General features: G+C 52.0%; 1 protein-coding gene across 2 annotated transcripts in view; it reads left to right on the top strand.

The window, feature by feature from the left end:
* The window catches only part of Capzb (capping actin protein of muscle Z-line subunit beta), a 102,401-nt gene that overhangs the window by 65,471 nt on the left and 16,365 nt on the right, over positions 1-20,565 (top strand). For both annotated transcript variants that reach the window (XM_051171977.1, XM_051171978.1), the window contains exons 3-4: positions 4,379-4,500; positions 8,542-8,655. In XM_051171977.1, the coding sequence (XP_051027934.1) occupies positions 4,379-4,500; positions 8,542-8,655 (236 nt within the window). The remainder of the gene's footprint in view (positions 1-4,378; positions 4,501-8,541; positions 8,656-20,565) is intronic.

Here is a 20,565-nt window from a genome sequence, read left to right on the forward strand (position 1 = left end):
GTCGGTGGTGGCATCTTTGGCCTGCAGCAGGTACTCTGTATTCAGTGTATGGAAAGTGTTTCGTGTTAGGAGGCTGGCAGTGGCAGAGCAGCATTTGAACCTATGTTTGATTTCCCACGTGACATGTGTGTCACCAGGAACACTCTCCTTGCTTTCATTGTTTTATATTTTCAAAGCACAACTTTGGGGCCTTGGGAACACAGAAGGCTCAGGTTGTAAGCAAGCAGAGCCCTCTGCTGGCTGTTGGGGTCTCTGGCATCTACCCCTTTCCTCTGGAGTGCGGCCAGCCAGGACTCTCCCCAGCCGTGGTCTCAGCATCACTCATCTGCATGTGCACCCAAGTGGACAGGGTCTGTTTTCGATCCTTATCTCTGCGGTGGCGGGCTCTCAGCCAGCAGGCAGATCAAAAGATGGAATGTGTTCACTTGGCCATTTTTTAAAAAATCAAGGTCCAAGGGTTCACTTCTGAAAGCCGGGGGCGCCAGGGATTAGATTATCCGGAGAGTCGAGCCACTCTGGCTTTTGTGCTTTTTTTTTTTTTTTTTTTTTTTAAAGGGTTCATCTCAAGTTTCTTTTTCTGGTTGAACAATTTTTTTTCCAGCATTAATAACTAATGGAGAAGAGGAAGAGGCAAAGTGGAACCATATGACAGCGCACACAGCCTTGCTTGGGGCGGAAGCTTCTGATTTGTGTTGCCTTTCATGCGATCAGCTGTTGGGTTAGATAGTAGGAAGAAACGCCATTTGGGCAAGAGCAGCAGTGTGATTTATTTCTTAGCCCAGCTGAACTGTGTCCCTTATGCCCATCCTTAAGACACTGGCTGCTGGCTTGTGTGACTCAGGCCAGCTTGTTTTTCAGGCCCCACGTACCCCCTTTTTAAAAATAGGAATCAGATGGCTCAGCAGACAAAGGCATTGCCACCAAGGGTGATGACCTGAGTTTGATTCCCGGGTTTCATGTAGTGGAAGGAGATAAGCAACTGCCACAAATTGTCTGTCCTCTGACCTCTATGTCTGTACTATGACATGGTCACTCCCTTCCCAAAAAGAAAAAAAAAAGTAACTTTAAAGAAAAAAAAATAGTCTCTATCAGCCCTGGGGACTGAATGCCAACAGGATCAATCCCACGGTGACACTTACCTTCTTTATGATTTATCATCACCATTGTCTGGTATGGGATTTTGCTGTGTTGCCTATGTGGGTCTCGAACTCATGGAGTCATGTGATCCTTCTGCCTCAGCCTCCTGGGTAGTTGGGACTACAGGCATGTGCCACTGTCCTGTCCCCTGTTAAAGCTTTCTTTGCTGTGCTTGGGCTGAACCCAAGGCCAGGAGAGAGTACTCGGTGGTTCTGTCCCCTGGCTAGTGGCTACATTCTTTTGTGAAGTAAAGAACGCTTCATCCTGAGCCTTCCCTCCAGAGAGCAGGCAGGTTTTGTCCCAGCAGCATGGTGTTATATTCCAAGATACTGGGAATTAAGTTGAATCCCTAGCAGCCTAGGTTAGCCAACAGCCTGGGTGTTATGACCATTCTGTACAAAGGGCGGTAATGGCAGGTAGGTCTGATGGGCCGTTTATGCTAGCTCTCCTCCTCACTGCCCCACAACACAAAGTAGACTCTTAGGTATTCGGACCTGGTCATTCAGTTAAATTGCTCTGTCAACTCATGACTCTTGACACCCTAATTGTGACACAACCGATGGGTGGGAAGAGCTGAGAGGAGAAGCTTCAGATAATTGACTGGGTTACCGAGATGAGCAGCCATTCTTTTCCGGCTTGGCCTCGGGCAGAAGACCCCATGTCCACTCCCATGGGACCCAAGAATAGACTAAGAACACTCTTCAGCCGATGAGACACTCCTGGCCTCTCTGGGCACAGCATTAACCCAGGAGAGTTGACAAGAGACAGAGAATAGTCTACTGGTGGTGCAGGATAGCCAGCTCAGGAGCATTTAGTGTACTGACATCAGTGTTACTTCAGGAACACCCATGGAGAAGTTGGGGAGGTGGGAGGGATGGGAGGATGAGGAGCAGGACTGGCACATGGTCCCACTAGTGGACCTGGGCAGCTGCTCCTGGCCACACTGTACAGTCTGTGCTTGTTTCCAGTGACAACCCTAGTGCTGTTGCTCCAGACTAGATTGTCACTGACGAGAAAAGGACTGATGCAAACCGAACTTGAAAATGTGGTCCAACCTGAGAACTCATTCTTAAGGGACCTGAACAGTGAAGAGCCAGCCAGCCAGCCAGCCATGACCCTTGGCCCATTTCACGTGTTTGTGTGCTGGGGCACAGAACTGTCCACCATGCTGACATGGAACTCGTGGGCTCAGGACCTCCTCCTTCTCTTCCCTCAGCCTCTTAAGCAGCTAGGATCACAAATGCACACAACTGCATCCAGCTGGAAATTGGGCCTCTTTCCTGACAGATCCCGCCATCTTGCCAGCCTGGCTGCTAAAGGAGAGCTAGCTTCCCAAGCACCTGCAGCACCCACTGTCTGAAGAGCATGGTGCATTCAGGTGCAGAGAGGGCCGCCATTGCTACCCAGTAGAGCAGACAGGGGGACACTGAGTCCAGACGAAGATGAGTTTGAGAGCCGGGCATGTACTGCACACCTTTAATCCCAGCACTCAGGAGGCAGAGGCAGGAGGATCACTGAGTTTGAGGCCAGCCTGGTCTACAAAGTGAGTCTAGGAATGTCAAGGCTACACAGAAACTCTGTCTGGAAAAACCAAAAAGGGGTGAGTTAGAAGTGTCACAGCTGACTTGACAACACACTGCTTTCCCTGTGTGTGGAGTCCCCAGCAGGAGCCCAGTGACATGGTCCTTTGTGGCAGACTATAACATGGAAGGTGGCATGCAGGTGCCAGGGTAGTTTCACTGGACCCATAAAATACACCCAGGGCCTCAGACCCAGCTGCCTCCGGAAGCTTGTGGAGCACTTCCCTTCCACAATCCGCTCATCCTAGCTGGAGGACTCTAGCTACAAGTGAACTGCAGTCAGGGCTGGGGGGAGCTTCGTACCTGAGCTGCTCACTGTCCTTAGAGACCAGAGTGACAAGAGTGAAGGAGCTTGGGATCACTGCTGGGTGTTAGTGTGAACTTGGGACAGCTCAATGACTCTGAGCCTCAACTCAGCAATCTGTAAAGGAAGGTAACAGCTACCTACTTCACATCCTGGTATGAGCCTTCAGGTAAGCAGCATTCTTTGCCATACCTGGTTCAGTGTCATGGAGAGAGATGCCATCAAAGCTGACTTTGAAAATGACCCTGCCTGTTGGTTGGTTGAGTGTACAGGTGCATGTGGACCAAGTTCTGAAAACAAGCACCTCGTGTTTTGGCTGGAAGCCTGTGCTTTTCTTTGGGTGCTAGTGCATGTGCAAGAGACGGACCATCCCAAGAGATGCTCCAGTGCCAAGTGTCACTGTCCACAGTAAACTGTGATGTGTCCTGAGGCAGCAGTATGCAGTGTCAGAACCTCATTATCCTGGTGGTGCTGGCCTTTGGGAAGGACGCAGGACCTGAGCTGCTGATGGTCCTCTCTGTTGTCAGTCCCCTTCCCAAGACGAGCTGGTCTGTTGGCAGCCCCTTGCTAGGTAAACGATGAGGTGGGGTCCCCATAAGCCCAGGCCCTGAAATGAGAAGGTCAGAACATGGAAACAGCGTGGAAGTGACTCAAACGGAAAGGCATCCGCTTCTGCAAGGGCTGCCGTCCCTTCCTGGAATATTCTGGTGGAGACTGATGTTTGTGTTGGGAGGAGGCAGCCCCAGCCTGCTCCCTCAAAGGCTGTGGTGGGAACTGGCAGCACCTTGTGGTTTGTTCCAGACCCTCCCCGCCCTCTCCTGAGCCTCGAAGCTGGCTCACTGGCATCCTCTGCTGTGCAGGCAGGTGAAGCTGCAGGTGAGCTGACTGTGGTCTGCTGTGAACAGCGTATGGTCGTCCACCTCTGTAGCAGATACAGCCAGCTCGGAGCAGCCTGGCAGTGCTTGGCCAGGGGCCTGGAAAGAGCTGCGGGAGTTCTCCAGAGCCTGTTAGTCTTTGAGTTCTTTGCATTCCTGTGTATTAGAACTGTTTGCTGCCTTCTCAGGGCCTGAGCTGGTATTTTATCCACCAGAGAGCAATACCCAGCACACACGTTCTCAAACAGACCACCCTGGTGGTCAGGTAACTAGAGCCACATCCATGTTTGGAAAGAAGTCACGTTCCGTGACAATTCACAGACCAGGTTTCTTTGTGAAGAGACATGGTTTGTGTTGGGCACATGTGGAGAGGAACAGGCAGACTTGGGATCTTGGCAGGGCACTACAAGCCGGATGTTAGCCTGGACCTGAGTTGGAGGCATTACTGTAACCACACTTCTCCCTGTCCCCACTTTCTCCAGGTCCCCAGTCTGTGTGAAGATCTCCTGTCTTCTGTTGACCAGCCACTGAAAATTGCCAGAGACAAGGTGGTGGGCAAGGATTACCTCCTATGTGACTACAACAGAGACGGGGACTCCTATAGGTGAGCTCAGACAGCAGTTCCCCCCTGCAGCACGAGGACCCCTGCACTAGCACACTGGTGGCACGCTCATCCACCCACCTCTGCTTGTGCTTCCTCCTCCTCCTCCCCCTCCTTTTAGCTAGCCATCTGATCCACTAACAGGCCTGTGTTTTTGCCTCCCCTGAGCATCAGAGGGCCTTGGTGTCTTTCAGTCTAATGGAAGAACTATGCTATTTCAGGGCCAGCTGCCCCATGGGGTGGTGTGTCCTTCCTTCCTTCCTTCCTCCCTTCCTCCCTTCCTTTGCCATCACCTTGTGGGCTGCTACAAGAGGCCAAGTTGACGTTGGTTTCTGCCCAGGAAACCCATTTAGTAGCCGATGAACAGCTATATTGTGATCCATACAGCCAGTTCAGAGCTGCCTTGGGGCCTTGAGAGAGCCCAGAAGGACTTGATGGAGGGGGTGGTCCTGGGCTAGGTGTTTTTAATGGATTAACTAGCTAATAACCAACTAATTATTTTGAGATGATCTCACTGTGTAGCCCTTGCTGGCCTTAAACTCACAGAGATCTGCCTGCCTCTGCCTCTGCCTCCCGAGCGCTGGGACTAAATGTGTGTACCACCACGCCTGGCACACTTGGGATAATTTTCTTAAAATTTCCAAGTGTGAGAATCCCCAGGACATTCCAGGAGTTCCCTGGGGATGCACACCGTGTGTTTGGGTGTAATCGAGATCGCACTCCCAGTTTCCTCTTTGGAGAGGCTTGGTTTTAGAGAAACGGGGAGAGTGAGCAGGAGCAGCAGTGTGGAATCCAACCCAGCGCTGCTCCTACTAGGAACACTGGGCCTTTGGCCATCCCTTGTCACGTGTGGTCTGCAGAACAGAAGCAGTTGTGGCTGTGCTCTAGGTACAGCTCACCGGTCTTTGCCTGGAGTCTGTTCTGTGAGGAATACAAACAGGATCATAACACAAGCACAGCATCCGGGATAGAGATTGCAGACATACTGCTAAAGGGGGGGTGCAGAGAAAGGGAGAGGCAGGGGGGGTAACAGCAGAGACTTGGTCACAACTGTGCTCTAGAATGCTAGAGTTGAGTCTGGACAGATGAGGAGCTTCCTGGGTGAAGCTGAGCCTGGGTAGAGATGAGCTAGGTTCCAGGCAGCCTTCCCACTGGAGATCTGAGGCAGAGCTCGGGCATAACTGGCCCAGTGGCAAATGTACAGGACAACCCTTGAGGGAGATGCCCTGAAAGGGATGGCCATGTGGTAGGCTAGGGAGCATAAGGCCACAGAGAAAGATGTCACTGAGCCAAGTCTTGGTCAGCACTGTTTCTGCTCTTTGTTTGTTTTTGGACCTGGAAGCTCCAGGTAAAGAAGCTGCTATGGAGTGCAGGGGAGGGTAGGATGATGTCCAGCTTGTGCGCCCTCCCCCTCAAGGGCTTTAGCCCTTCCAGGACACCCTGCAGGCCGCACCCCTGCTCCCCAGGCCCCAGAGTGCTCTTGGGATTAGAGCCCCACAGGGGAGCAGAGGAGGTAAAGAGAGCACTTCCCTCTCCCTTTCTGAAACTTGAAGGTCCTCTGATTTTTCTCCACACATTTCTATCCTGTGTTTGATCGTTTGCTTAAACAAGATCCTTATGGCGAGGCCGCTGCCAGCAGCACTGCTGGAAACCTGTTAGCGGAAACAAAAAGCCTTCTGGGGAAATGAAAGGCCCGACTTGAAATCTAAGCATTCCTGCCCATCTGTCTTTTCTCAAATGGCCTCCATTTAAGCTCTTAAATGTGTTCTGAGTGCCCCTTCCACTAAGAATATTCTGGGTAATGTTATGATTTTTCCCCCAGCTACAATTACCCCGGCTCCAGGCCTAACGGCTTGAAATGCCGTTGTCGTCTGTGAGGCAGGGGGAATGTGTAACACACTTACAGACTTCCTGGACTTCAGGCCCTGCTCCGCATGGGGATGGGGGCTTGTGTCCTAGCAGGTTGCTTTGTTTTTGGTCTTGCTTTAAGACGGTTTTTAACCACATTTACTAAGGGGCGGGGGGGGGGAGAGAGAGAGAGAGAGAGAGAGAGAGAGTGTGTGTGTGTGTGTGTGTAACCTGAAGGAGTCGGTTTTCTCCTTTCACCACATGGGTCCTGGGGATTGAACTCAGGACGTCAGGCTTGGCAGCAAGTGCCTTTGCCTGAGTCAATCTTGCAGGCTCCATCTTGCCTTTCAAAGGGAGTCATGGGCTAGGTTGTCTGCCATGTGAAGGCAGTGACGGCGAGAGGACTCACTCCGGTTACAAGTATGCCAGGAGGTCCTCAGAGGAAGCAGGGTTGGGGGAGGTGGGGCCCAGGTCTCAGTCCTGGCTTCTTGCCCACTGTCGCCCAGCAGAGGAGGCAGGCCGTCCTAACTAAGAAGCAGTGGTGACCGCCTGCACCCATCAGTGGCCTCTAGGGCCTGAGGGAAGAAGGCTTTCGAAGTTTCCCTCCTCCCTGCTCTTCCTTCTCCCTTGTTTTCTTGTGTTTTGGAGATAGGGTCTAGTCATATAGCCCACTAGACTCAAGCTTGATCTTCTGTATCGGCTTCACGCCTGCCAGTACCACAAGCGTGCGATACCATCCCAGCTCCATTTTCACTCCGTTTGTTGGCTGGAAGGACCCTGCAGAGCTTGTCAGGGTGCTATAAGGCAGACATCCCACAGGCACTCCTCAATAAAGACTCACGCTAGTGTCCCCCTTCCCCTGTCTGTCCAAGGTCTTCAGTTGTGTTGGGAGCCCTGGGCAGGCTTGAACATGGAAAGGAGGTTGTTTTGTTTGGGAATTGAACCTAGGAACTTGAACATGGAGATGTTTCTAAAGGCCCTGCTCTCTGTGGGTAGGTGCATTTGCAACCTGGAACCCTCAAGGGACCTCACACAGCAGTTCGTCCCCACTGCATGCTGTGGGCCATCCCTGAGAAAACTGGAACTGCACAGCCACCCCAACCCTCAGCTCCCCACCTTTCACGTGGCCCACTGCTAGACTGGACCAGGAAGAGGCATCTGTGTGTACAGCTCACTAGTGGGGGCCCAAGAGACAGTGATCATACTTTTCCTTTCTTAACTTTAATCCCAAATTGAAAGGGCGGGCAGGGGGGGGGGGCAGGTGGGTTTGTAAGGGTTAATGATCCTTGGCAGAAAAGAAGGCAGAGATACCCTGTGGGGACATGTCTGTACTTGAGGGTGTATCAGGTCATCACATCTTGTCCCCTTCTTTGTTACTCCCTCACATGGTAAAATTTTTCTTTGTTTTTGTATGTGTACGGATGTTTTGCCTGCATATGTCTATGTGCCAGGCAGGTGCTTTCCTGGTGCCATGGAGACCAGAATAGGATGTTGAATTCCTTGGAACTGGAGTTACAGGTTGTGAGCTGCCATGAGTGTGCCGGGATTCAAACTTGTGCCCTCTGGAAGAGCAGCAAGTGCTCTTAGCGGCAGAGCCGTTGTTGCGCCTTCCCCAGCCTCACTTGTTAATTCTCTTCTCTCCTCCACCTTTGGGAGCGAAAAGCATCTTTAAAATGTAGCATGACTTTGGGCTGGTTCTCTTTACTTCATGGTCTTCATGTGTGCTTAGCCTTGTGTGTTGGGGAAGTGGCCATATTCCCTAATGAGCCAGACACCCCATTTCCCAGAGTGTCCAGGTCTCCTGCCTGCTTCTGAAACTGACAGCCATCTTCTCATTACTTACTGCCTAAGGCTAGGAGCCTCCCGCAAGTCAGGGAGGTGAGGGCACCTGCTGAGCACTTTGACGGTGACCATGGAGGGATTTCAGAAGCACTAGTTAGCATTCGTGGCCAAAGCGCTTGCCATCCTTCCTCTTGCTTCCTCGAAATAGCCGATGAGTAGCAAATGGCGGCCTTGTTTCCCACAGGAAGACGTGAGGCTTGGAGCTAAGCAGCCAACCTGCTGCTTCTGAACCTTTGCTTTGTAAGATTCTCCAAAATGCCTCTTGGTGACTTGGCCCTGAACTGCAGGCCCCTGAGCTTGGGCAGAGTGTCTCTGGGCTGATTCATAGGACCATCTTCTCCCTGTTCCTTCCAGGTCACCGTGGAGTAACAAGTATGACCCTCCTTTGGAAGATGGGGCCATGCCATCTGCTCGACTGAGAAAGCTGGAGGTGGAGGCCAACAATGCCTTCGACCAGTACCGAGACCTGTGAGTCACCCTCTGCACGGCAGCTCTAGGGGCTTTGATGGGGAGAGCTTACATGAGCGTGTGACTGGGCTAAGCAGTCCCCCTTGGTTCTGCTGCCTGGTCACCTAGTTTGCTATGCGTTGGAGCTACCTGATGCTGGCTGCCTTATCATTCTGTTACCATTCACAGCAGTGGCAGGTAAGGGGAGAGCACCTGCTGTGTGTAAGACACACAGGGCAGGTAGTTTGCATTCCAATCACTGTCTCACATCCTCACAAACGAATAGCTTCTTCAGTAAAACTAAGGTGTTTGGTTGCCACAGTGGCACAGTCAGCACGTAGCGCTCACGCGGAGAGAATGAGGAATTTGTCCAAGGCAGGGACAGAGCCAAGACTCAAACACAGATGATCAATCACAAATACCCAGCTAAGATACAGTCTCTGTGTGGCTCAGGCTGACTGTGAATGTGTGATCCAAGCGCAGAGGTCACAGGTGTACGTGAACACACCACAGCTCTTAGGTAACTCCATTGGGACTGGAGCTGGGGCACGGGCATGGTGGGGGACCATGCTGACTGAGCTGAGGTCTCATGCAATGGGACATGGCAACCCCTTTCCAAACTAACATCTTCTTACCCCTCCCTATGTGTGACAAAGGCATGAGTTTGCGTTCTTGTGTGCATCTCCATGCGAATGTGGTTACATGCACACGTGGAGGCCAGAGGTCAGTGTCAAGTATCCTCTGCTCTTGTTCGGCATCTCACTTAGTGAAGCAGGTCTCACCTGATCGGCAGGATCCACTCACTGGCTAGCAAGCTCCAGGCATCCTCCTTATCCTGCCCCGACTCACCCAGGGGCCAGGGTTACGAGCTCACACCAACATGCCCAGTTCTTTAGCTGCACGCCGGGGGTGGAAACTCAGGTCTCCATGCTTCCATCTCACTGACCAGGCCACCTCCTAGACCCATAACAGCTCTGAATCCTCAGCTGACCAGGGACACCAGCCCATGAAAGCATTTCAGTGTGCTCATTTCCATTCCTTTTTGCTCATCGCCACACCACCAAAACGCTAGGTCACTCTTCAGGGAAGGGCTCCAGAGAAGGCAATGTGTTTAACCAGTAGAAATCTCATCTTAAACTAAGTCTGTGCTGGAAATTCAGTAGTATTAAGTTGGCACAAATCCCCTGCCTCATACACTCCTGTGAAGGGCCAGTAGTGACTGTATTAGGTTTGCAGGCCGCAGAAACCTGAGCTTGGTTGTGCCTTACAAGATGTAAAACTCACCTCTTGAGCCCTGAGGTGGGTAGGGTTTGACCCTGCATCTCTACTTGACTCAATCCAGGTCTAGCTACCACATAGGCAAGAAAATGGAAGTGAGAGAAACAGCGAATTTAGACAGTGACCCTGTAGTTAGGAGAGAGGCTCAGGGCTCCAGTGTGCAGACTATGGGCTGGTCTTTCCTGTTCACATCTGTTGGCTGTCACACATGGAGGGAGAAAAGGCTCTTTTTTAGTCATAAGGAAGCCATCAGCACACGGTCCTAAACATTTCAGCATGCACTCACCCACATACTTGTCTGTGTAGCAGCTCTGTTTCATTGTCTTACATGGCGAGGCTTTACAATATCGATGCCTTTAATTAAAAGTTACAAGATGACTGAGAGTGGTAGCACATACCTGTGATCCCAGCACTTGGGGAGGCAGAGGCAGGCAGATTGCTGTGAGTTCAAGGGCAGCCTGGTCTATGACAGCCAAGGCTACACAGAGAATCCCTGTCCTGAAAAACCTAAATAAATAAATAAATAAAAAGTTATAAGGTCCCCTTGAGGAAGGCGCAGAGATTGAGAGAGCTGGAATTCAAATCTCATTTTGCTTTGACACTCGCACAGCTGTTATTCTCCCAGTATCTAAGTGGTCTCACATCTCCCGTTTTGCCCCTGGGATTGCTCCTCCTGGTGGTGCTAAAAACGTGCTCTGTCCTTCATTTTAGCTTCTCACTCTCTGATGTCACCTTGCCGTAAAAACAGCTTCAGATGAGGGAGTTCTTCCACCTGAGTGTTGAGTGGAGCCCATTTCTTCTTGCAGTAATATTGATCATAAAACAGCAGTAGTAATAATAGTCAAAGTCGGGCGACCATGGAGTGTGACCACCTCCATTAGGGACCTTCCCCTCACAGAAATGAATTGACATATTCAGCAGCACAGAGCAGCCAAGTTCAGCAGCCAGAACACGGCGGAACTAGGGGGACAGTAGCATCCTGTTCTCCTTTGCGATATGACGCTGACTAAAGCCAGCTTGGGAGGAACATGCTCCTTTGTCTCCTGGTTGCGTTAACTGTAGAGGAAGAGGCAAGGCTCAAGCAGAGACCATGGAGGATCGCTGCTTACTGGCTCAATTTTCGTGCCTTTCCCAGTTACCTTTCTTGTATAAGACAGACCCATCTTCTGAAAGGTGGCACTGCCCACAGTGGCCTGGGGCCTCCCACTGCTCCCACACAGATCATTAAGACAACGCCCCCACAGACCTGCCCTTGGGCCAGTCTGACGGAAGTGATTCCTCCGGTGAGGTTTCTTCTTCCCAGGTGACTATGTTGTGTCAGATTGATAAAAACCATGCAGGGCACACTCTACCCAACTGCAGAGTCATTCGCTCACATGTGCATATGTACAGAGGTCTCTCTGAGTGCCTCTCCTCACACAGGAGAAGACCCAGCAGCACAGTTTTAAGTGTGTCAAGTGAGCAAGCAGGTGACAGAAAAGCAGCGACATGCTGCCTTTCCAGGATGTGACTCTGGAACTGAAGACAAATGTCCAAAGAGTGATCTCTGGTACCAGAGTCCCCAGGCTGCCACCCTTGACATGCACACACCTTGTCTCTGAAATCAGAAGCAGACTTGAAAGCCTATCATGTTTGCCCTTCATGGCTTTGAAATTTCTCATAGACCATCTGAGAACATTTTGGCAAGACAAGCCTGCTCCAGCTACGTGTCAGATGGGAGTGGGCAGTGCCACTCTGAAGTGTGTGCTGGGTCTCTGATCTGTCCTGTGTGCTCCTGAGGCCACCCAGCCTTGCTGAGACCCTTGAGGCTGTCTGTTTACATTTGGTGACAAGGGAGGTTCTGAGTAACTGCAGGCTTAAACACCTGGAGTGTTTCTTCCTCAGTGAAGTGGTCCTGGCGTACTGCCTTGGGCCGCCATTCAGGGCTAGGTCTAGGTAGAGGCCACATTGCTCTGCCCTCTGCTCCCCTTTGTCTCTGCTTGTCCCCTAGCTCACATGCAAGGACACTGCAGAGGGCTGGGTTGGCTCTTATGCAGACATTCTGTCATTAAGGGCTCTCCAAATAGTGACAGGATGGACTCTTCCTGCTCCAGGTGCCGTTGGGCAGGACAAGAGTGAGCGTACAGAGGCTCTCGGAGAACAGGGAGGTCTTCCTCTGCCTGGCTCAGTACAGTGAGGCCACCTTCTGCCCATGTGACAGGAGACTCAACTCACTGGAGGGAAAGTTGGGGGTTGCCACTTGGGTCCTACCATCCACTGTCATCAGAGCCTAAAAAATTCCCCAAGAACACATGGGAAGACTTACATAAATTGAACCACCCCAGTGCCAGGGCAAATATTAAGAAAAAAAAAATAATCTTTTTCTCATTTTTTAAGTACTTTAGTTGCTCAACCCCTGAGCTTCTCAGTCTCTGGCATTGTGTGTGTGTGTGGCTGTGGCACTGGGGGGGTTTGCCACTTTGTTGCCTGGTGTGCAGGGGCAGCAAAGCATGCCTTTCTCTCTTCATCGCTACCTGTCCCCGCCATTGACCTATGCCCCCAGGAAGACTTGGTCGTCACCCCACGAATGGAGCTGTGGAGCCCTTCCAAGGATTCCTGTGCTTATCTTTCTCTTCATGATGGCAGACAGAGCAGACACACAGGCCCTCTGGGAGGAGACATGAGGGTCCAGAAAGGCAGTCTGGCTTCAGGTCCGGTGGAAATACACAGAACTTCAAGCAAAGCCTCTTTTTCTAGAAGGAAAAGGAACAGTTGAACATCCGGCACTGCCCAGCAGGCCAGCCCCATGCTGTGCCCAGGAAGGCTGAATAACTGAAGCTGCTGTGCCCTGGGCCGGTTGTGTGAAAGCGTTCCCTCTTCACCTGCTGATAGTCCCAGTACCTCAGTATCTGGCAAGCCACAGAGTAGAGGCCATGCTTGCTCCATGTTCAAGCGTTCAGCCAGCGATCTAGCATGTGAGGAACTTCCAGGCTCCTCATGGAGAATACTGGGCTGCTCTGAACCTCAGGGAGCCTCATGTTTGTGGACTAACCCTCCCTTTTTCTGGGAAGGCCACGCTGGACCTACTCACACGGAAGTTTGAATACACTGCAAACAGAATGCTGCCCATGGGTCTGTGCATGGCATCAACAGTGCGTGCGTATGGTCACAGTCACCTGCCGTAAGCCTGTGATCTAGGCTTTATTCCTAGAAGATGATGGGATGAGAGAGCAGGAAGTGTACTGGCCTGCCTCAGGCCGCACCAGCCCTTTCAGTGATGGGGAGTGCTCAGAGCCTCCCTGAGGGCTCTCCACCATGAGATCCAGGAAGAGACTAGATTCTATCTTTGGGGCTCTGCTTTGATCCTGGCTCTGTGAAGACTTTGACTTTGCAGGGAATTGGAGGTAATCACCCACACATGGAGGCCGTCTGGGCAGAGTGGCTGCCTTGCAGGCTCTGTGGCTTGTAACTCCCATGGGGATGTAGCACACGTGTGGGCCTGTGAACATTTCTCAATTAGGGATAAAGGGCTAGCAGTCCCCGAAGTGGGCAGGGGCACAGAGGACCCAGGGAGCCAAGCTGGGGTCCTCTCTGGCTGCCTTTGAAGTCCCTTGGTTCCCTGCTCCTTGCCTCCCTTCCCTCCTCCCACCCCCACCCCTTCATTTACTGCCTGCCTTCTTTGCCATCTTGGGCAGAAATAATCAAATAACTTTTTTTTTTCCTCCTGGAGAGCACCTGTGGGACAGAGTGCCCAGGCAGCCCGGGGTTTCGTGTTGTTTGTGAAACTGCCCAGAAGATGCCAGGCATGCTTCGCTTCAGTGACAGACTGTGTCAGTTACCTCCTGCTCTAGGTTCTCTTCCGTTCCATCATTTCCACCCTGGCCTGGGACCCCAGCTGTTCCATTTCTCCCCCAAGTCCCAAGGTAGTTTTCTGCCTTTGATGGTACAGCTGGCTCCGCGTAGGGAATGCGTGAGATTAAAGGCAGCAGTTGAGAAGGGGAGCAGAGACACTGGACTCGTGGGTTGCTGTACCCTTTGCCAGCAGAGGCCATACTCAGCTCTTCTAGACCCAGGCCTTGTCTAGTGCACAGCCAGAACTTCTCTGTGTGGCCTGAGACCTAACTTTCTAGGAGAGAAGCCTGGAAGTGAATGCTCCAGTGCAGAGAAATGGGTCCTCGCTGCTGGTAACACGGCCTTCTCCCCAGCCAGAGAACCATAGCTGATAGGAGCCCACGGTCATCACCTTGATCTTTCAGGTCCCCAGAGAAGACAGGGGACCTGCCCTGCTCCAGCTCTCAGTTTGGATTAGGCTGGCCTCTGGTTTTGCCCCAAACCAGATGTTGTAACTGAAAAGGGGGCTGGCACCACTGGCTCCCAGGGTTGATTACTCCCATCTGCTGCAGACATCTGCCCTGTGCCCCGCGATCCCTGGCTCTTAGCTCAGGGCAGATCATACCTTCAAACATGCGGTTGCAATTTATTGGCCTTATAAGTTAATTTTAGGGGGTGTGCAATTGATTGAAATCAAAACTTAATGAAGGCCAGAGTCTGGGGGTCCAGGATCAGGGTGGGAAGGAGCCCCGTGTGCTTCCTCGTCTGGGGTCTGAGAAGACCTTCAAAAGTTGTAATTAGCTTTTCTAATCAACCCTGCTTTCCTGGAAGAACTTTACAGAGTAAGCAAGGTTGACGTCCCTGCGGCAGTCCCAGAAGCCCCTGGGCCTCGGCAGGAGTAGTTGGGGTGTTGGCGTTGGATGGCCTTTCCAGGCTCCTCAATCTTCTCCCCTCTCAACAGCCATCTCAGAACTGGCTATTTTACTCCTTCCCAGTATCTACGACGTGGAACGACCCTGGCCTAGGGAGGGAAAGCAACCACATTTGTGGGTGAAAGCTTGTCACCGTAGTGTCCTAGAACCCTGAAACTATATTCCTCTGGGCTGTGTGCTGGGAGGTACAACTGTGGGACAGTTGGAGGTGGCAGGGAGAGGTTTTCTGGGGAAATCCTGCAGACATGGGAAGCCGTGTCTGAGCTGAGGAAGTCCTTCTCAGCCTGAGGTTCAGGCACCTCCTCCATGAGTCACCACAGAGTCGGGGAGACCTTGGCTCTCTTCTGCCCTTACCCACTCACTGAGTGACTCGGTGCACAAGTTAGGTGTTGCCACACACACTTAACTCTGCTTTCGCAGTTACAGTGAGGGTGCCTTCCTGTGTCTGAGAGCAGGAATGGGACTATTTGGGTGGTGTGCCCTTGGCGCAGTGACAGATAGGTCATCAGTGTCACTAGCCGTGCTGTGTTTGGCCTCACATAGCAAGGCATCAAATAGATGTCTGGGAAGTAAAGTTAATGATTCTTATGAAATCTTCCCTCCGGGTATAATGGGGACACAGGCAGGCACTGATGGTTCCTATCATGATAGCTGAAGAGGCCATTCAGCAGTCATTTATAGAGAACATCCCAGGGCCTGGGCCCGGCTTTGTAGATTGTGCCAAGTTAGAGCCAGCCCCAGCCCTGCCTCCCGCGGCTCCCACCCAGTAGGCTGAAGAAGCATATACGGGACTACAGACAGATGTACCATCCTGTAAATGTTGAAAATGAGTCCCAAACTGGGGGGATAAAGAGCAGGGGACCAGGCCGTAGAAGGTGGCTGCCGGGCAGCTAGGGTGGTCATTGCAGAGTGATCAAACAGCCCTGAGGCCATGGTCCTCTTTCAGAGAGCCTGCTGGTAAGGCCAGCCTTGCCTGGTGGGAGACTTTCAACTCTGGGAGCAGCCTACCATCCCCTAATAGGCCATAACTATAGGAATGCCTTGTACAGAAGCCGTACATCCCTAGTGAAAGAGCCTGGGTCCCTGTAGCTGTTAAAGCAGTGGTTCTCAACCTGTGAGTCAAAACCCCCTTGGCAAGCCCCTATCTCCAAAAATATTTACCAAAACAAAAACAAACACACACACACACACACAACCAAAAAAACAAAAATAAAAATATTTACATAATGATCATAATAGCAGCAAATTTACAGTTACAAAAAAGCAATGAAAATAATTTTATGGTTGGAGGTATGAGGAGCTGTATTGCTGGGCTGCGGTGTTAGGAAGGTTGGGGACTGCTGTGCTAATGGACACCATACCAGTAAATTCTGGACACCTGAGTCCAGTGAGCATCTGCCAAGAGGAAGGAGATGTGAGCTCATGCCTGCACCCCACCCCCAGCTTTCTCCCTTTTTCCGTTCTGATGTCTTGGCTGTGAGTGAAGCTCTGTACTGGATGCTGTGGCCCCTCCAAGCACATCCTTGAGCCGTGGCGTTACGTAGCTATGAGGCTGGCAAGGCAGCCCCCACTGTGCTGAGTAATGGAGAAGGCGTGGGTCCGACTGCAAGGCAATTCTGGATGGTTGTGCTTCTCATGGATGGGCCAGGGCAGACTTGCAGAAAGAGGCGCATGCTCCCACAGGCATGGTTAAAGGTGGGGTTCTGAAGGGGTCCAAGGCTGGGACCTGGAGGCTGGAGCAGAGAGGCCCAGCGAAGAAAGACGGGTTGGTCCCAAGCTCAGGCTCTTGCCTCCATCCGGCCAAGTGAGGTTTGTAGTTGAAGGCCCTATGCTTTCTGCCACCAGGAACACCAGCCCAGGACGAGCCCCACAGCAGGCTGAGGAAGAGCAGGAAACTGAGTCAGCATGAAACAATGGAGAATGCAAGAAAATTTTAGAGCTGGTGAGACCAGCATGGTGCAGTGGCCCTCCCCCTGTCACTTCACGTGGGTCTGTGTCCTGAGGTCCTGAGACAGGTGGTAGTTGAGCACCTTGCACCCCGGGGACAGCAGAGCTTTCTGGCTTTGGGCTTCGGCAATGTGGTTAGCGTTTGGTTGTAGCATTGTAACTCCTATCTTCAGCTGAGCACTGTCCGAGCCTGTGTGAATGGTGGTGGGTTAGTGAGTACCCTCTCCACCTTCTGATCTCACAGCCTGAGTTTCAGCTCTCCTGGGGGTTACCGGCCCAGCCCCACCCCCACCACTCTCAGGTAGATATCTGCTGCAGTTTCCAGAGCCCCTGTAGAACTTGCACGTTATACCCCGAGGAGAGCAGGATGGAGGACCTACTGCAGTGCCCGTCATCTGGCGTCCTGAGTCTGCAGTCTGGGGATTGGTTGCCTTGGTGTGCACTGAGTTTCATTGACTTTTTAAAAAAGGGAAGAAAGTAAATGGAAAACAGGAGTGTGTGGAAAGGCGGTCCGTCTGTGAACATGATCCCCCAGAGCCAGCATCAGAGACTGATTCCTCCCAAACTCTCGGTTCCTGTAAGCATATGGCACTCAGTCACGCTCAGGTTTCTGTGGTTCTGCATGCAGGAATAAAGCATCTCTGGAAGCCAGGCCTAGCTCATCCCCCCCCCCCCCCCCCCCAATCAAGCCCTTTGTCTCTCCAGAGTGCCTTCTCCCCTGGCTGAGCTGCCTCCTAGGCTGCTAGGACACACAGATGGTTGCCTGGGCCAAGTGATGGAGAATACAGTCCTGCAGTGCTCCTTGAGACCAGAGGCTTTCCTTCCCGAATCCCTGGTAAGGGTGCTCAGTGGCATTCCCTGGCTGCTGAGCCACCACCGGGCTCCTTGCCTGCTCTGATTTTCTGGTGGTGGCAGGTTTTCATGTGTATGTTTAATTACAGCCAAAAGGGGCGTTGTCACTTCTCCCAGCAGCTAGGATGCTCCAGTCAGCCTGTCGTGGGTGCAGAGTGTAGGCCTGAAACCAGCCACCCCACACAGCTATCCCAGCTGCCCCTTGCCAGTCGGTTACCCAGGCACATTCCCTACCTTTCTCGTATACAGTTTTGGTTTGCTTTGGGTTGCATATACATCTGTCCACACACACATGTGTACTCTCTGTATGTGTATATGTAAGTGTGCCCTCCTATGCAAGCATGTGTGGAGGCCAGAGGTTGCCATCGGATGTTTTCGTCTATTAATCTCCACCTTGTTTTTTGAGACAAGGTCTCTCAATTAAGCCTGAGCCCACTGATTAGCTAGACTGGCTGGCCAGCAAGCCCAGGGTCAGTCTTCTCTCCACCTTCCAGTACTGGGACTACAGCACACACTGCCATGGCCATCTTTATGTGGGTTGTGGGGGGTCCCAGCTCACGTCCTCATGCTAACACAGCAAGCACTCAGTCCACTGGTCACCGCTGCAGCCCCTGCAGTCTTCCTAACTGTGGGATCGTGTATTCAGTCTGTAGCTCCAACCAAGTTCCCAGAAAAGGCAGTTTGATTAGTCGAGGTGGTCTGGTAGTCCAGGAGTCCTGAGTGTTGCCTTGCTCCTCGGGCAGGCTCCACGGAGCCAGCCATGTTTCTGTGTGGAGCACACGAGGAAAGGCAGCCATTGCGGTGCTGATCCATCAGCTCCCCAAGCCCCTCCAGGCGCACTGTTGTTTGCAAAGAAGCCTTCATCTTTTTCCTCTTAAGTAAAAAACCAGAAGGCTGTAAAGAGAGGCCATAAAGGACAGCCCCGGCCCAGATGTGTACTTGTGAGCACAGCTGGCATCAAAGTTGCACATGCCTAAGCTGATTGGTATGTTTGCTCAGGGGATCGTTGCACCTGTGTGTACTGAAAGGCATTTCTGCAGAATACCTGTCCCGGGTCTGTGGGCAGACTGAGGCATGTTCTGTAAACTGTGGTGAAAACAGCTGTTCACACACAAACAAGGGTGCCACAGCCACCAAAGCCGAGGTTAATCTCTGATTTGTGGAAGTGGGACGTTGCAGCAGACAGCATTTTGTGTTTCTAAGGGGCTGTCTCCTGGGTAGTTCAGGGTACGTAGGAGCCGAAGAGAAATAGTTTGGCACTGCCAACAGGCTCCAGGGCCAGCGCTCTTGATGTCTGTCACCTCTTGTCTCCACACATAATGTCCACGTACAGCCTTAAACTGAGTTGGTCTAACCAGTCAGAAGATCACAGCCCCTCAGAGTCCCCTGGGCTTCTCACTGGTGTATGTGGGGCAGGAGTTTGTAGCTAGCAGGTGCGAAAGGAATGTTGGTCACACCGATGGGCAGCTAGCTTCAGAGGCCTTTCTGGGCCACTGGAGGCACCTCATTCCTGAGCTGAAGTTAGTTGCTTCTGCCTATGGGTGACAGGTGCCCTTGGTATCAGGAGAGGGTGCCGAGAAGCCAGCCCCAGTATGTAGCTGAGGACGCGGCAGTTGTAGTTGGGGAGGGACACACAGGTACTGTCTGGGAGCTGGGACCTCAGTCCCTGATAGAATGGCTCTGTTCTGTGTGAGTTTTTTTCTCCTTACCACCAACTGTCATCAAGGTGAGAGTCTCATTTATGTGACCTTATCCCTGCTGTGTCTATATACTGATTGTAGTGAAAAATGCCCCAATGGTCATCCATCACAGTCTTACGCTACTATTTAGTAAGATCTCAGAAGCAGATCTGACCATGCCCGTGACAGACAGGCATTAAGGAGGCAAGGAGAAAACACTCAGAACCCAAGACCTGCTACCATTGCCAGCCTGGCACAGGATGACGAAGGGGATCTTCCAGTTATGACCACTCTGACAGTGTTACTAGACCCTTAGCTAGCTTTGCAGCCAACGCCCTTAGCCACTCCCTCGGTCTCTCACAGGCCTCAACACCTCCCCTTGTTACTTAGTCTGTCTTCAGCTTGACAGAGGTGCCAGGAAGTAGCCCCTTCATTCAGGCCACAATATACTCTGTCTAGAAGGCCTTGCACTTCCCCAGGGCAGGAAGCTGGCCCACGGAACCCAGAACACGGTTACTCTCTTGCCTCACCACTTCCTCTCATATATTGCGAGTCACAGACACCTCTGTGGGAGGGTGGCCCAGGGGCTGGGGATGGCAGCAGAATCGGAATTCAGGCGCAGGGTGGGAGGCAGGCCACTGACTGCAGATGAGAGAGCAGGTGTTGTCATTTGGGGTGGCTGCAGGCTCAGTGTGTGCCGGCGTGAGTGTGGTGTGGCACATAGGGATACTGGCGCAGGGCCTTGACGTGGACCGTTCTCCTCAGAGGTCTGGTTAATGTGAGGCGTGGGTATTGACGTTGTCTCCTTCCACTATAGGAAGGGCACCGGCAGCCTGCAGTGTGTTTGGGGTAGATGGGTGGATCATGGCAGCAGGAGGAACACTACAGGATTAAAAGACCAGAAAGCTCTTGGAGTTCATGGGAGCATCACCAGACATGTGGGAGGACTGTGTGAGGAGTGTGACATTACTGTTCCATGTATCCTAGAAGGCCCCAGGGATTGGACTAAAGTTGTCAGATGTGATTACCTGCTAAGCCACGCCATTGACAATGTCCAGCTTTTTTACATAGTGCCTGGGGATTTGACCTGAATTGTCATGTGTGCACAGAAAGTTCTTTTACCCACTGAGCCATCAACCCAGCCCCACACTTTCTGTGTATTTCAGACAGGGTCTTGCTAAGTTGCTTGGGTATCACTTGAACTCTTAGCTTTCCTACCTCAACTTTCTAAGTGACAGGCTCACAGGTGTGTGTGGCCATGCCTAGATATCTCATTTAATCTGGCTTCAGAAAAAAAAAATCCCCACCTAGCATCTTTGAGGCTTTCTTTCTTAAGCCCCTGGTACAGCTGGGTCTGTGGGCCTCGGCCAGCACCGTGGTTATCTCAGATCTAAGTTTACTGGAGTCTCACGGCCTGAGCCCAGGCAGAGGCC

Source organism: Acomys russatus, chromosome 29 (assembly GCF_903995435.1).
Source record: "Acomys russatus chromosome 29, mAcoRus1.1, whole genome shotgun sequence".
Lineage (NCBI taxonomy): Eukaryota > Metazoa > Chordata > Mammalia > Rodentia > Muridae > Acomys > Acomys russatus.